Source organism: Arvicanthis niloticus, chromosome 26 (assembly GCF_011762505.2).
Source record: "Arvicanthis niloticus isolate mArvNil1 chromosome 26, mArvNil1.pat.X, whole genome shotgun sequence".
Taxonomy (NCBI): Eukaryota; Metazoa; Chordata; class Mammalia; order Rodentia; family Muridae; genus Arvicanthis; species Arvicanthis niloticus.
The window spans coordinates 36,669,499-36,683,723 of record NC_133434.1 but is presented as its reverse complement, the minus strand read 5'-3'; the positions used below and the strand labels follow the sequence as shown (position 1 = coordinate 36,683,723).

The following is a 14,225-nucleotide window of genomic DNA, read 5'->3' as shown; positions in this document are numbered from 1 at the left end:
GGCCTCTCTCTGAGCTTACACCGTTTCCATAGTTTGGGGCACTTGTAGCCAGTCATATTTACATTAGTTAATCAACATGGGTCCAGCATCATACTTTTAGTGCTTGTGATGTAGGTGACTGAGAACTGGGATGATAGAGCTCCACACAGGCTGGCGGCTGTGCTCTACGTGATCTCAGTTTAGCCGTCAGCCGCTGAGTATCAGCTTTGCCATTTCAAGCCCACTCTGCTGAAGCATTGCAGGTTCTGTCCTAGTTACCTGCTAGTTCCATGCACCCAAGTGTCTCCCCTAACATGGGAGCCAAGAGGCTGTCTGTGGGTGAGTTTGGGGCTGCACTCTTGGAGGCTTGCTTTAGGGGCTAAGGTTAGGCCCCAAAGATTGATAATGGGCCTAACGGGCCTTGGTCAGGCCTGGGGCTTGGAGAGAGAGAGCCAAACCTTGGAAGCAGCAACAAGGCCTTCCCTTCAGTTGCTCTAATACAGATCAGTATCTTTTCCTCCTTTCACTTTATATTGTTGGTTTTTTCTCTCTGTAACTCCGTGCTTTGCCCATGCTGGGTACCACTGAGCTACACCCCCAGTCCTGGACCAGTGGTTTTATACTAGAGAAGAACTCAGAGCGTCTTGAGGGCCTAGACAGGACTCTAGCAAGTATCTGTTGCTGGACGTCCATGCAGCCATAAAAGCCACAAGAGGTCTTCTTGCCCAGCCCTGGACCCCCAGGATCCTTCCTTGGTCTCTGACAGGCCCTCCTATATTAGAGCCCCTTACTGCAAAAACTGCCTGCCACTTGCCCGTGGTGGGATCATGTGAAGAACTCTGCTCTGTAGTCACATCCCAACTTCTAAAGGGTTTTGATCGGTCCCCACTGTCATAGTCTGCTTGACATTCTGGGTCATTAGCATGCAATTCTAGCAGGTGATTAGATTCCGAGCATATAGAAAGCTGCAGGAATGTTACACTGTACAGTAACCATCACCTCAGTTCTACAACTAGCATCTCACCATATCTGCTTCATCAACTGTTGTCCACCTATCTGCTGCCCAAATATCTTTTTTTTTTTTTTTTTGGGTTTTTCGAGACAGGGTTTCTCTGTGTAGCCCTGGCTGTCCTGGAACTAACTCTGTAGACCAGGCTGGCCTCGAACTCAGAAATCCACCTGCCTCTGCCTCCCAAGTGCTGGGATTAAAGGCGTGCGCCACCACCGCCCGGCTCAAATAGCTTTTGAGATGCATTTTAAGGTCAGTTTGTGTCATCAGCATGTCACTATCCATTTTCTGAATCACTCAGCCAGGATTCATCTCCCCTAGAAATAGTCTGGGTTTTGAGAGCCAAGGAAAAAGGATGCTCCCTCAGCAGAACAGAATGCTCTTGTCTGCAGAGAGGAGAGGAGGGTTTCTGCTCCACTGGTAGCTGAGCAACCAGGGAGAAGGGAGTTGGAGTTGATGGTTTTGAGGCAGGAGTAAAAGCTTTTGAGCTATTATTTTCATAAAGCATTTGTCTCTTCTATAGAAAATCATCACAAAAGTACCATTGACTTAGTTAATAATTGGCTTCTAAAAATAAGCACCATGTCAGCAGTGGTAGTCAGTGATCGCAGGTTCTTGGCAACAGTGAAGCAGAAGTAGAGGCTGCAGGGCTGTTGCAGGGGCTGGGCCATCCTGATTAGCCGTGCTCCTGGCATCTGTGAGCTCAGTGTTCTCCCTCTAAGCTTTTTAATAGTTTTCCTCCTCCTCTCCCCCTCCCCTCCCCCTCCCCCTCTCCCCCTCCCCCTCCCTTCTCCTCCCTTTCCTCCCTCTCCCCCTCTCCCCCTCTCCCCCTCCCCTCCCCTCCCCTAGGGCAGTATTCGCTGTGCACTTAGAGCCCTCGCTCTGTCTCTGTCTCTTCTCTGTCTCTCCCTCCTTCCCTTCCTCTCTCAGCTGATGTTCTCATCTTAAACCAGCAGGAGCAGATTCCTTCACTGTTGCCTTCTCTATCAAGTGTCAGTTTCTAGATGGGAACCTGGCCACAGCCGGCCATTTCTAACCCAGTCTGATAGTTCTGCATGTCTTCATGGACCCATGGTAAAATAGAAAGACTTTCCTTACCAACCCCATGGGAAGGTCATATGTATTAGTTAGCTGGGTTGCCCTCTGCTAGGGTCATTTGAAAGGTCGTTTTGTTTGTTGCCTAAACGGAGAAAGAAACATGAGAACCACCTGGTTAGCGTTCTACCTATTTGAACCCAGCTTCACAGAGCAGCTTTGTCACCTTGTTTTATAAGGTCCTGTCTGACTAGGAAGCCGTTGGCACTGAGGGGCTGATTAGAAGCAGCTTGTTAGTTTCCTGTGTTTCTCCTGCTGGTGAAGGAAGCTGAGAGGTGCATCGGTTTTGTAGGTGTGAGTCTGCTGACGGGAGGGTTCCTGGGATATGGGTTTTGTAGGAGTCTGCTGACTGGAGGGTTCCTGGGATGTGGTATTGTCCTGATTAAGCCCAGAGGGGCCTGTAACACTGAAGGCAGCTGAATCACAGGATCAGTTTGATGGCACGAGCTCAGCATGGTCACAACCTGAATAAAGGTTCTTGGAAAGTAAGTGTATGTGTAAAGGGTTTTCCGTCTGACTCGATGCTTTCACTCCCTAGAGACTCTGCCATAATGAAGTTCTAGGTTGAGGTCCAGAATTCTCTTCTCTACTTGGTTGGCTCACCCCAGCAAGATGTATTCATTATGTACAGTATTTATTATGGTCAGAAGTCATTTACTGTCTGTCTGCCTGCTATATTACTCTTCACTCTATGCCCTTGAGATAGGCTCTCACTAGGAGCCAGGAGCTAGGCTGGCAGTCAGCAAACCCCAATGATCCTCCTGACTCTTCCCTGAACAGTGTTGGGGTTACAAGTGTACATACAAACGTGCACACGGCCATGCCTGGTTTTTTATATGCATGCTGGTGATTTGAACTCAGGTCCTTGTATTTGCATAGTCAACACTTTTACTCACTGAGAAGTTTTCTAGTTTTGACCTTGACCACAGCTGGCCGTTTCTATCCATGTCTATCCCAGGAGTGTGACGCTGTTTAGTATCTTGGTTTTCAGTTTTGCTGAAATATTCTGTGCATTTCTTTCCTTGATCCTTCCTTTGCTTGGTATAGAAACCTGAGTCTTGAGTATGATTTCAGTGATAACATTGCCTTCTGCATTGAGTCAGAATTGGCTTCTCCCTTCTTCAGCGTGTCTATAATATTTGTCTTACACAGTTCTGGATTCATTACTTTAAAATGTTAAGGATAGAAGCCAGCTTTTGTTATATCGTTACGTCTTTATATTTACCATAGATCGTAACAGTCTGTAGGATTTGTAGAATGAATGATGGCCTCCTGTGACATTGTTCTATTGATTTTTGTTGATTGGTTTGTTAGGGGAATACCAGATGTCAGTCACTGAAACGATAGTGCTGAAGCGACTAGCAGTGGTGGCTGGAGATGGGGCTCAGACATTTAGAATGTTTGCTGCTCTTGCAGAGGACCCAGGTCTGAGTCCCAGTACTCAGATGTTGGTTTAAGTCATTGCTAATTCCATTTTCAAGAGATCCAGTGCTCTCTTCTGGGCTTGGAGGACATTTATTCATTTTTACTTCACTGGCATGTACATGTGTGCACCACATGCATGCATGATACCCTCAGAGGCCAAAAGATTCCTTGGCACTGGAATTAAAGATGGCTATGAGCTGCAATGTGGGTTCTGAGAGCCAAACCAGGGTCCTCTGTAAGAACAGTGCTCTGAACTGTTAAGCCATCTCTCCCAAGATCCCATTTAAATTGTAAGAGAGAGAGAGAGAGAGAGAGAGAGAGAGAGAGAGAGAGAGAGTGTGTGTGTGTGTGTGTGTGTGTATGTGTGTGTGTATGTATGTACATACATACACACACGGAGGACAAATGACAACCTAGTGTGTGTGTGTGTGTGTGTGTGTGTGTGTGTGTGTGTGTGTGTGTGTATGTGTGTGTGTATGCATGTACATACATACACACACGGAGGACAAATGACAACTTTTGTGAATTGTTTTTCTCTTTCCACTGTGGGTTCTGGGCCCAGAACTCAGGTTGTCAGGCTTGTGTGACCAGCACTTTTACCCACTGAGCCATGGTGCCGGCCCCAAATAGCTAACTAATGTCTCAAGTTTTTAGTGCGCTTCATGTGTATTAGGTTGCTTACTCCTTACAACAGCCCATGGTTATAATATACCCTTATAATTATTGACAGCAGTTTGCAAGTTGCAGAACCTGTTTAGAGTTCACTAGATAGTAAGGGGCAAAGTTGGTGTTTAAACTTTTGGCAGGCTGACTATAGAGCCTGCACAGCTGACACTATCTTATGCTGTCCGTGTAGAGCAAGACTTTTGTCATGACCACTGTATTTAAGTCATTTGTTTGATTGTTGGAAGCCTGCCTGAGTTCTTTGATAGGTAGTTGAAACGGAAGGATAATAATTTGTTAGGCAGATGTTTTGCATGGGAGACTTACTTTCTTTTGGATTTTAATAGTTGAGGTGATAGAAATGTTGTCACTAACTGGTCTGATATTTTTGTTTTTAGGATGGTGGGTCCTTGGATCAAGTTCTGAAGAAAGCTGGAAGAATTCCTGAGCAAATTTTAGGAAAAGTTAGCATTGCTGTGAGTATGGAGTAGAGTCTCTTCCAAAGTGAGAAGTTAAGAGAAAATAAGTAGAGAGGAAGGAGAGTCTCGGAAGGAGCTTATTTCAGAAATGAACTTACTAGAACATTTCCCGTGGAGGATGACCTTGAACATCTGTCTTTCTGACCCTGCTGCTTCCCTAGTGCTGAGATGACAGGCATGTACCACCACACCCAGTTTTATGCTGTGCTGGGGATCCATGTGGGTCTTACTCATGGAAGGCAAGCAACTTACCCATCGAGCTAAATCCCTAACCCTGACTTTATGTTAAAACCTGTGTCTGAAAAACAGGACAAGGTATCTTTGTTAGTATCAAGAAAAAGGTCTTTAAAATTGACGGTTTAGAAAAGAGTGTTTAGAAAACTTACACTGGCCACCCTTACCTTAGGTTAACAGGAGTGCTTTACAGAACATGTGAAGTGGCTGCTTAATTAGGCAGATATGTTGTTAGTGGAAATGGATAAGAAGAGCCGTTGTTTTTCTAAGCCACTTCCATTTCAGTTTCCTTTCTTTTTATCTTCCTCTCCTCCAGGTGATAAAAGGCCTGACGTATCTTCGGGAGAAGCACAAGATTATGCACAGAGGTGAGAAAGGATTGCCGGATGTTTCATTCTGAATTACAGCTGAAATCTGAAGGTTTTCACATCTTTTTAAAATGTGTTTAGTTTTGTTTTGAATGAAAGTCCTCCTTTACTCAACTGGGCATAGAGGTATGTGCCTTGGTCCCAGCGTTTGTGGGCAGGGGTGGGTGATGTCTGCATTTGAGGCAGCCAGAGCGACATAGAACGATCCTGTATGAAGCATTCTATTACTAGCATGTCCTTTATTGTGAGACGGGGTCTTACTATGTAACCCTGGCTGACCCGGAACTAAGTAGACTAGCTTGGCCTGAGAACTCAGAGATCCATCCACCTCTGCCTCCTGAATGCTGGGATTAAAGGTGTGCACATCATGTACATTTACTGATGTATTCTTTGTTTTGTTTGTCTTAAAAGAATTATCTGTTTTATGTGAGTACACTGTAGCTGTCTTCAGACACACCAGAAGAGGGCATCGGATCCCATTGCAATTGGTTGTGATCTACTATGTGGTTGCTGGGAATTGAACTCAGGACCTCTGGAAGAGCAGTCAGTGAGTGCTCTTAACCGCTGAGCCGTCTCTCCAGCCCTGTTTGTTTTCTGAGACAGGGTTTCTCTGTGCAGGTTTCAGGGCAGCTTGGCTGCCCTGGCTCCCTTTCTTTGTAAGGCTTGCTTTTCAGGCAGATTCTCTTTAGTGAGGGCAACATGGGGCTCACCAGCCACTTACATAGTCCCCTCTCCCCCATGCACAGCTTGGCCTTCTGATGGGCCTTTAATTAGGTCGGTTGAGGCTTCTGCTCTCACCTGGACCAGTGTTTGTGCCAGGGCATTAAAGCACAGTGGTTGGCCACTGTAGGCTACATGCTCACTGTTGGTCACATAGATTGACACCCAAGCAAAACTATTTGGTATTTCAGAAGGAGAAATTTGTAGTAGGGAGGGATTGATAAGTGTTGAGGATAAGAAATGGGTGTTGAAAGCCAGCTAGAGCATGTCCTAGCACGTATGAGGCGGGGTTCAATTCCCAGGATTTGGTCAAAGGAAGTAAAAGGTTTTCCATGACAAAGTTGACTAAGCCTTGAGTCAAAAATACAAACAAACAAACCCAACAGTTCCTAACTGAGGGTGAAAACAATAATGATGTGTTTCAACAGGAGTGAGCAGATGGCTTATAGGCCGCACTGTGCCTGCTTTCTTTAGATTTGTATGGCCTGCAAGCTAAGGATGATTTTCAAAACTTGGTGACATGTGACAGTTGCATGCAATTCAAATTTTAACATCTCTGGCCAGGCATGGTGGCACATGCCTTTAATCTTAGCCCTGGGGAGGCAGGGGCAGGTAGATCTCCATGAGTTCAAGACCAGCCTAGTCTGTATAGCAAATTCAGAACAGCTAGGGCTGGAGAGACTGCCTCAAACAATGAGCTTGATGTCTATAAATACAGTCTTGTTAGAACACAGCCACACGTGCTTGACTGTTCTCTGTGACTGCCTTGTGGCTGTATTGGTATTTTCAGACTGTCTCTTTTGAAAGAAATAACTCATCCTAAAATATTTACTCTCTAGTTCTTTACTGAAAAAGCTTCCTATTTAGGCACTGAAGTGGGTTGATATCCATAGGAGGCCCCTCCTTTTCTGAAGAGACAGGGAGAGAGGGATAGGAGAGGGGAGGGGAGGGAAGTGGACCTGGGAAGCGAGGAGGGAAAGGAAGCTGCGATTGATCTGAACATAAAGTAAATATAATGATAAATGGGGAAAAAAGCTTCCTGGCCCAGGTTAAGAGAAGGAAGAATTAGCTGGGCAGTGGTGGCTTTAATCCCAGCACTTGGGAGGCAGAGGCAGACAGATTTCTGAGTTCGAGGACAGCCAGGGCTACACAGAGAAACCCTGTCTTGAAAAACCAAAAGCGAAAGGCGGGGCGGGGAGGGAAGGAAGAATTGGTGTAGAGAATGTAAGCACAAAACTTGGCTTTCATCTTGCTTCTGTAAATTCTTGAAGAACGACAGCTTCACACTCTGAATAGGCGGTGTGGGTGGGAGAGAAGATGCTCTTCTTCACCCTGAGCTCTGGGAAGAATTCCTTTCTGACCACACTTTGATGCAGTCTTTGCATTTTTTTGTGTCAGGCACATTTTCCCAAAGCCAAGCAAACGGCTCATAGGGACTGCAGGGGTGGAGGTGAAAGAGCAGCTCACACTACCACCAGCCATTGCACCCACTGTCACTGCTTAGCAAGGCCTTATTCCTATCAGGGCCTGGAGGAAGCACTGCATGATTTGGGTCTGTGCAGAGTGCACACCACTCAGACTATAACTTAAGTCTCCTTTGCAGATGCTTGCTGATAAAGATAATAGACACACAGATTGCTTTACTTAGTTTTTTTAAAGTTTAAATTGTTTATGTGTGTGTTCATACATATACCATATTATCACAGCATGCACAGAAAGTCTGAGGACAACTTGGAGGTCAGTCCTTTCTTTCTACCATGTGGTTCTTGGGGAAGAACTCACTTTGTTAGCCCTGGTTGTTATTGTTGGTATCCAGAGCCAGCTTGGCAAACCAGCTCCAAACTCAGGAATGTCACACATAGGTGACATCTGTTGTCTTGGAGTCCACTCCTCACACTCACCTGAGAACTGCCTAGTCACAGCCTAGATAAAAGGCAAACCTTTTCCCACCAAAACTTCTCCCTTGTTTTCTCTCTCTCCCTTTGCCCCTGTTCTTCCCTAGTAAAACCTCTACCACGTGGAACTGCCTTGCCCTGGCCTTTGCCTCTTGAGCCATCTCCCTGGCCTGAAGAATTCCAGACCGCTTGATGCGGTCTTCTCCATCTATCAGGCAGAGCAGTATGGGACTTGTCTGGTCTTTATCCCCCAGTAGTGTATCCACAGTCTGGCCCGAGAAAGCAAGCAGGAGGTTTTTATTTGTTGGTTTTTTGTTGTTTTTGTGAGACAGGGTCTCACTATGTAGCTCTGGCTGCTTGTGGAAATCTCTGGCTTCAAATACACAGAGATTTGCCTGCCTCTGCCTTCAAGTGCCAAGACTGGAGGTGTGCACTTACACACCCAGCATAAATTTTCAAGGGGAACACAGAGCTAAGTGTAAGAGTGGTGTGTCCCTTGACTGCTGTCCTGCTAACTGGCATTCACTAGCAAAGCTCCTGAAGGCTAGGCTAGAGGTGTATGGATGTGGGGTTTTCAGAGCCTTCATTTTTAGTTCTTAGTTCCCTGTGAGTGCCAGGATTCTCAGAACATCACAGGGGTGCCAACAAGATCTTCCAACAGAAAGTTGTTAGTAAAAGCCAGGATTTCAGCCTCTAAACTCTTCACTTCAGACTATCATCCACCCATAAGCCGGATCTGAAGTGGCTCAGGTCTGGTTTGTCTTATTTTATAAGCTGTTTTTAGTAAGCTCTTGTATAATGTATTTCTAGATGACTTTTGTCTCTTGTCCTGCCTACCGAGGTTTTTCTGACAGAAAGTCAAGGTGGCCTCTGCCTCCCCCAGCCACCCAGCATAAGAATGCTCCAGGCATCTGTTTGAGAAAACCCTCCTGTCTGTGTACAGAGGCATGTCTCTGCTCCTTGAGTTGTAGGAGGCTGCCTTTCCTTCTTGTCTCTGCTCTGCAGATAAGAGCTTCAAGGGGACAATGGAGTGCAGGGAGAGGGACCTCCTTGCCTCTGTCTAGACTGCTCTTCCTTGCAGATGGAAGGAGAATGGCTGATTTTACCTGAAATCCAGTGGTCTGATTTCTTGGCTAGAAATGTGAGTCTTACTCTCTCTGGAACTGTCCCGTGGGCTAATCCATAAATATGGCTTGTGGTTACATATGATTTAATCTCTGTTTTTAAGAGCTAGGCAGGACCAGATACTAGAAGAGGGAGAGTATTCCTCCTTGGGAAGAGTCATTAAGGGAGAGGTATTTGAGGTAGCTTGGAAGTTGAAATCAAAATTGTACTGTGGCTGTGGCCTGGAAAGGCTTTCTAGGTAGAGTAAGACTGGCATATGGAACCTGGAAACACCAAGTCTTTCATACAGGAAATAAGTTTTCTAGAACAGAGGTACAGGTCAGGAACTAAAGAAAGAAGTGGTTTCTGTATTGGGAAGGGGCTTTACTGCTTGTCTTGGCACTGAAATTTATTGTGCCTCCAGGAAGCAGCAGAGTGTTACTGAAGAGGGTAAGGGGGCTGGTTTCTAAGGGTAAGGATACGGCATTCTGGATAAAGGAGTTCTTTAGGGGTTGCCCGAAGCCCAGTAACACGGAACATTAGAGAAGGAGCGAGGGAGGAGGGGAGCACCATGAAGGAGCAGGAGGAGACATGAGAAGGAAGTAATAGGTTTTCTGAGCAGCCTAGGAGCAGAGGGCAGGTACTAGCTTGGAGGGGTGGTGTCAGGAGGACTTGGCTCTTGGTCCTTTTGGAAGTAGTGTCACATTAATAGAGATAACATTCAGACAGGAATCTCATGCCCAAAGAAACTGGTGTGATATGGAAGCCTCATTCCTGCTTATTACTCTAGAGGTGGTCTTACTCACCACTGCCAAAACAAGAGGGAAGGCAGCACAGAAGACCTGACCAGGAGGAGCCACAGGAGAGTCATTCTCAGCCTGAGGCTAGGAACCATGTTAACTAGAGACATCCGTTCCTCAGTTGGTCTCTGCTTCTTCTTCTTCTTCTTTTTTTTTTTTTTTTCAGACAAGGTCTCTTACTGGACTTTGGAATTCTCTGATTTAGCTAGCATGGCTGCTTAGTGAGCCTCAGGGATCCTACTGTCTCCTCCAGGCACTGAGATTATAAGTGTGTACTATTGGGACCCACAGGTCCTCATGCTTGGCAAGCACTTAACTGCCTGGGCCATCACCCTAACCCCACCACAGGGGGCTTTGATGGTGGAAAGGCTACTTTTTAATTTTTGTCAAGGAACTTCATTGTGAATCCTCAGTTTCCATGTCAATGGAATGGGCCTGCTTTGCCAGATGTTGCTGTAGAGTCATAGAAATGAGAAAACAGGGGCCCAGGGTTAGACAGGTTTCCCTTGTTGACCTCTTTTTCTGTCCTTCCTGGACCCCACTTACTCTGCTCATTGAATGTGACCCCTGTACATCTTGCTTTGGCTTTTCTTAAATTCTGTTTCCAAAATCTATACAACTGCTCAGAATGGCATATGCCATAGGAAAGGAATCCTGGACTCTGTAATGTGTCAGTGACAAGATTTGTGTGCCCATTGCTGTTGGGCTGGGTGAACGGTGAGTTGGTGAGAAGGTACAAGAGGGTAGGACTTGAAAGCATTTCAAAACCTATTGTGTCTTGGATAGGAGAGGGGAAAATCCTTTGAATGTGTTTTGCTGGGCTTGGGTATGAAATCTTGAAAGTGAAGGGGATAAAAATAGTTGCTGGTTAGGACTGACAGACTTTCCTCTGGGACTCTGCCTGCTGCTTGACCTTAGCTATAACCAGGTGGAAGACAGGTGCAGTTAGAGTCTGGAGGAGGTGAGTGGGCTGGAGCTGAGGAAGCAGCATGGTGACCAGAGGAGGTGGGGTTTCTCTCACACCTGCATTTCCAGGACCCCAGCCTGTCCTGAGGCAGATTGCTTCCCAGAAAGGCTCATTGCCCCAGCCAACTACAGCTCCAGCTAGCTAATGGCTCTGCCAAGCCTCAAGGCATGACTCCCAGGGTCTGTGTGAGCCCTGTAGTCAGGGCCTGGGCTCTCTAGTTTGTCAGGCGCACTCCGTTAGGAGTCTGGAATTCAAACCTGAAACTTTACTCTTGGGCTGCCCTGCTTTTATGACAGAGCTGTGGTTTTCATCTGCTCAGAGCTCCCGGTACCCCCACACTGCTACTGTGAGGAACAGAGGGAGAATGCTCAACAGATGTGTATGGCTGCAGCCGTTCTTTCTCAGGAAGGGAACATGGGGGGGACACTAGAACCTTTCATCAGCACTCTAGGGAAAGTTTAGATGGGAAAAAATTACACTTACAAGTAATGGCTAGTTGAGAGCTTTGGAGTTCTTGGAGTTTTGTTTTTTCTTTTAAATCCCTGCTGCTCAGTTCTCTGAGGTTCTGAGTAGCCAGAGGTAGCTCCGTGAAGAATCTGAGTGGACTCACGTGAGTCAGCTCCTTTCATGTCTCCATCTTGGATGTGCGGTTCTTAATGCCCGAGGTATGCTGGGAAGCAGGTCAGGTCGTCTGAAACCTAAAGTTGCTATTTTTAAAAGTCTCTGTAGGGATTGGAGATGTAGCTCAGTTGGTAATGTTGCCTAGCGTGCATGAAGCCCCAGATCTGTCCCCAGTCCTGCTGTGCTGGCCCCAGGTATGTGGACCCAAGGGGTCAGAAGTTCAAGCTCACCCTCAGCCACATAGGAAGTTTGAGGTCAGCCTGGGTCATGAGACCATGTCTTAAAGATAAGTACATACTAGCAAACACAATAGCTCATTTGCCTTCATAACGAAAACTTCAGTTCTCACTATCTAAGGCCCTGTCGCCTTTGGGTGCAGCCTTCGTCACAGATGAGCCTGTGTGGCTTCCGTCCGTGCCCTCTGCTTGGTCCTCTCCAGGGCTCTTCCTTCTTCACTCCCTCCTCCCGCTCTCTTGGGCTCCCCCCACCCCACACACACACCTGTCTCCTGCCCTTCCCTTCCTTCATGCCTTGCTCATTAAGTTATATCTTAGGGAGTACAGATGAACAACACACACACACACACACACACACACACACACACACACACACACACACACGAAAAAAAAAATAGAGGAGCCATAGAGCAAACGAATTCCCTGGAGGGCTTCACTGCCCCTTTCAACCACCTGCCAGTCTTGCCAGCTTGGCAGTTGCCGTCGGGTAGGTGACAGGAGCTCTGTCTGTGCCGTCACGGTCATACCTGTGTGCACTGTCCCTCTGGGGACAGCCTTGTAGACAATGACTGTCCCCTTTTGATCACTGCATTGTGTAAGAATTCTGTGTAGTGTAAGCAAATGGCCCCAAAGCATTTTATGTAGATCCCTGTTGCGCGCACCTCTTTTGTGTCCCCTTCGCCCGCGGAAAAGGACACGGAGGCAGTAATCGGGTGTCACTACAGACGAGGATTTACTTCTTGTAACAGCAAAAGCAGAAAAGACCCCAAGCCCGGGAAAGGCACTGCTATATATACCCTAGAGTGGCGTGTTCACTTCTGATTGGCTGTTCACTCATCACCCCATATTACGCCCCGGGATGAGCAGTGACTTTTGGCGCGCTTTTGCCTTTTGCACCTGCGCAGTCAGTTGTTTACAAGTGGGAGGACAGGATGTCCACGCCATCTTGGAATGGCGAATCACTGCGGCTCCCAACAGATCCCTGTTTTAGCAACTAGGGAATGTTTAGAAGTTGAACTTGCCATCATGTGCTTTGAACCGTGCTTATTTTGGTGTCAAAAGAGAATACTTTATCCAGTTAGTTTTACACAAAACTTCTTTTGTTGTTGTTCCTTTTGTTTTCCTTGTTGATGCTAGGTAAGCGTCTCTCACTGAGCTGAGCCTCTGCCCTGCGCCCTACCTACTTACTTCCTTCCTTCCTTCCTTCCTTCCTTCCTTCCTTCCTTCCTTCCTTCCTTTTTTTTTTTTTTGATTTTTCGAGACAGGGTTTCTCTGTGTAGCCCTGGCTGTCCTGGAACTCACTCTGTAGACCAGGCTGGCCTCGAACTCAGAAATCTGCCTGCCTCTGCCTCCCAAGTGCTGGGATTAAACATGTGCTCCACCACCGCCCTGCTGCGCCCTACCTCCTTACTCGGTTTGGTTTGTTTTTGTTTTTTAAGGTACTCCCCATCACTAAAGAGAAGTAGTCAGATGGGGCAGGAAAGGGAGTTCCATTCAGTATCCTGTGGGCCCAGTGGTTACTTCACACAGAATGCTGTTGGCTTACCAACACCTGAAGGTCTGGGAGAGAACTAGAGGCTTAGATACGCTGTTAAGTGCTGGGCCTCTCCTGTGACTTACGCACATTTGAGGCTTCTGCCGGGACAGTGTGGGGAAAAGCTCAGGGAAATTTCCCATGTTGAGAAGGGGACTCAGAGGTTCTAGACACCGGGAGTGGACACTGGAGGGCAGGTAGAAAGGAAGACATTCTGATGCAGGGAGCAGCAAAAGAGAGGTGAGGAGGCAGGGCTTAACACACTGGGGAGGTTAAAGGTGGGCCAGCCTGGATTAGCTCGAGGGAGATAAGAAACACTGGAAAGTTTGCAGAGCCAGGAAACGGGGCTTCGTTTGGACAGTGTTTCAAGGCAGATGGGAGCCATAGCAGTCTCTGTATAGGGCTGTCCTAGAGGAGCCGTAGCAGTCTCTGTATAGGGCTGTCCTAGAGGAGCCATAGCAGTCTCTGTATAGGGCTGTCCTAGAGGAGCCATAGCAGTCCCTGTATAGGGCTGTCCTAGAGGAGCCATAGCAGTCCCTGTATAGGGCTGTCCTAGAGGAGCCATAGCAGTCTCTGTATAGGGCTGTCCTAGAGGAGCTGTAGCTGTCTCTGTATAGGGCTGTCCTAGAGGAGCCGTAGCAGTCCCTGTATAGGGCTGTCCTAGAGGAGCCGTAGCAGTCCCTGTATAGGGCTGTCCTAGAGGAGCTGTAGCAGTCCCTGTATAGGGCTGTCCTAGAGGAGCTGTAGCTGTCGCGTGTACAAGGTAGGGGGGGAGATCTGAGGCGAGAAAGAGTGTGGGGAGAAGCTGGCAGCTTTGGGAAGCTATACCAGGGTGCCCTTTGAGATAGAAGGGAATTCATTCTGTTTTTGTTTGACACCTCACACTTCCTACTGCCAGGAAAGTTATCTGGGTTAACTAGGTGGGGGTAGGATGAGGAGCATGTTCTGGCTCTAACTGCTGCGTTACTCTGCTGTGCTAGGTCTCCTGGTCACTAGGAGGGGCTTCATGCAGTATATCTGACTCTCAAGGCCTGAAGGGTAAAGCCTCTCATTCTCTCGAGCCCCAGTACTCTGCAGATGGGCGGGTCTCGGAGGC

At 47.3% G+C, this 14,225-nt stretch overlaps 1 protein-coding gene across 1 annotated transcript in view; it reads left to right on the top strand.

Moving 5' to 3' along the window:
• Map2k1 (mitogen-activated protein kinase kinase 1) overlaps positions 1-14,225 on the top strand; it is a 66,373-nt gene that overhangs the window by 41,035 nt on the left and 11,113 nt on the right. The window contains exons 4-5 of the mRNA XM_076925750.1: positions 4,570-4,647; positions 5,201-5,252. Coding sequence (XP_076781865.1) covers positions 4,570-4,647; positions 5,201-5,252 — 130 coding nt within the window. The remainder of the gene's footprint in view (positions 1-4,569; positions 4,648-5,200; positions 5,253-14,225) is intronic.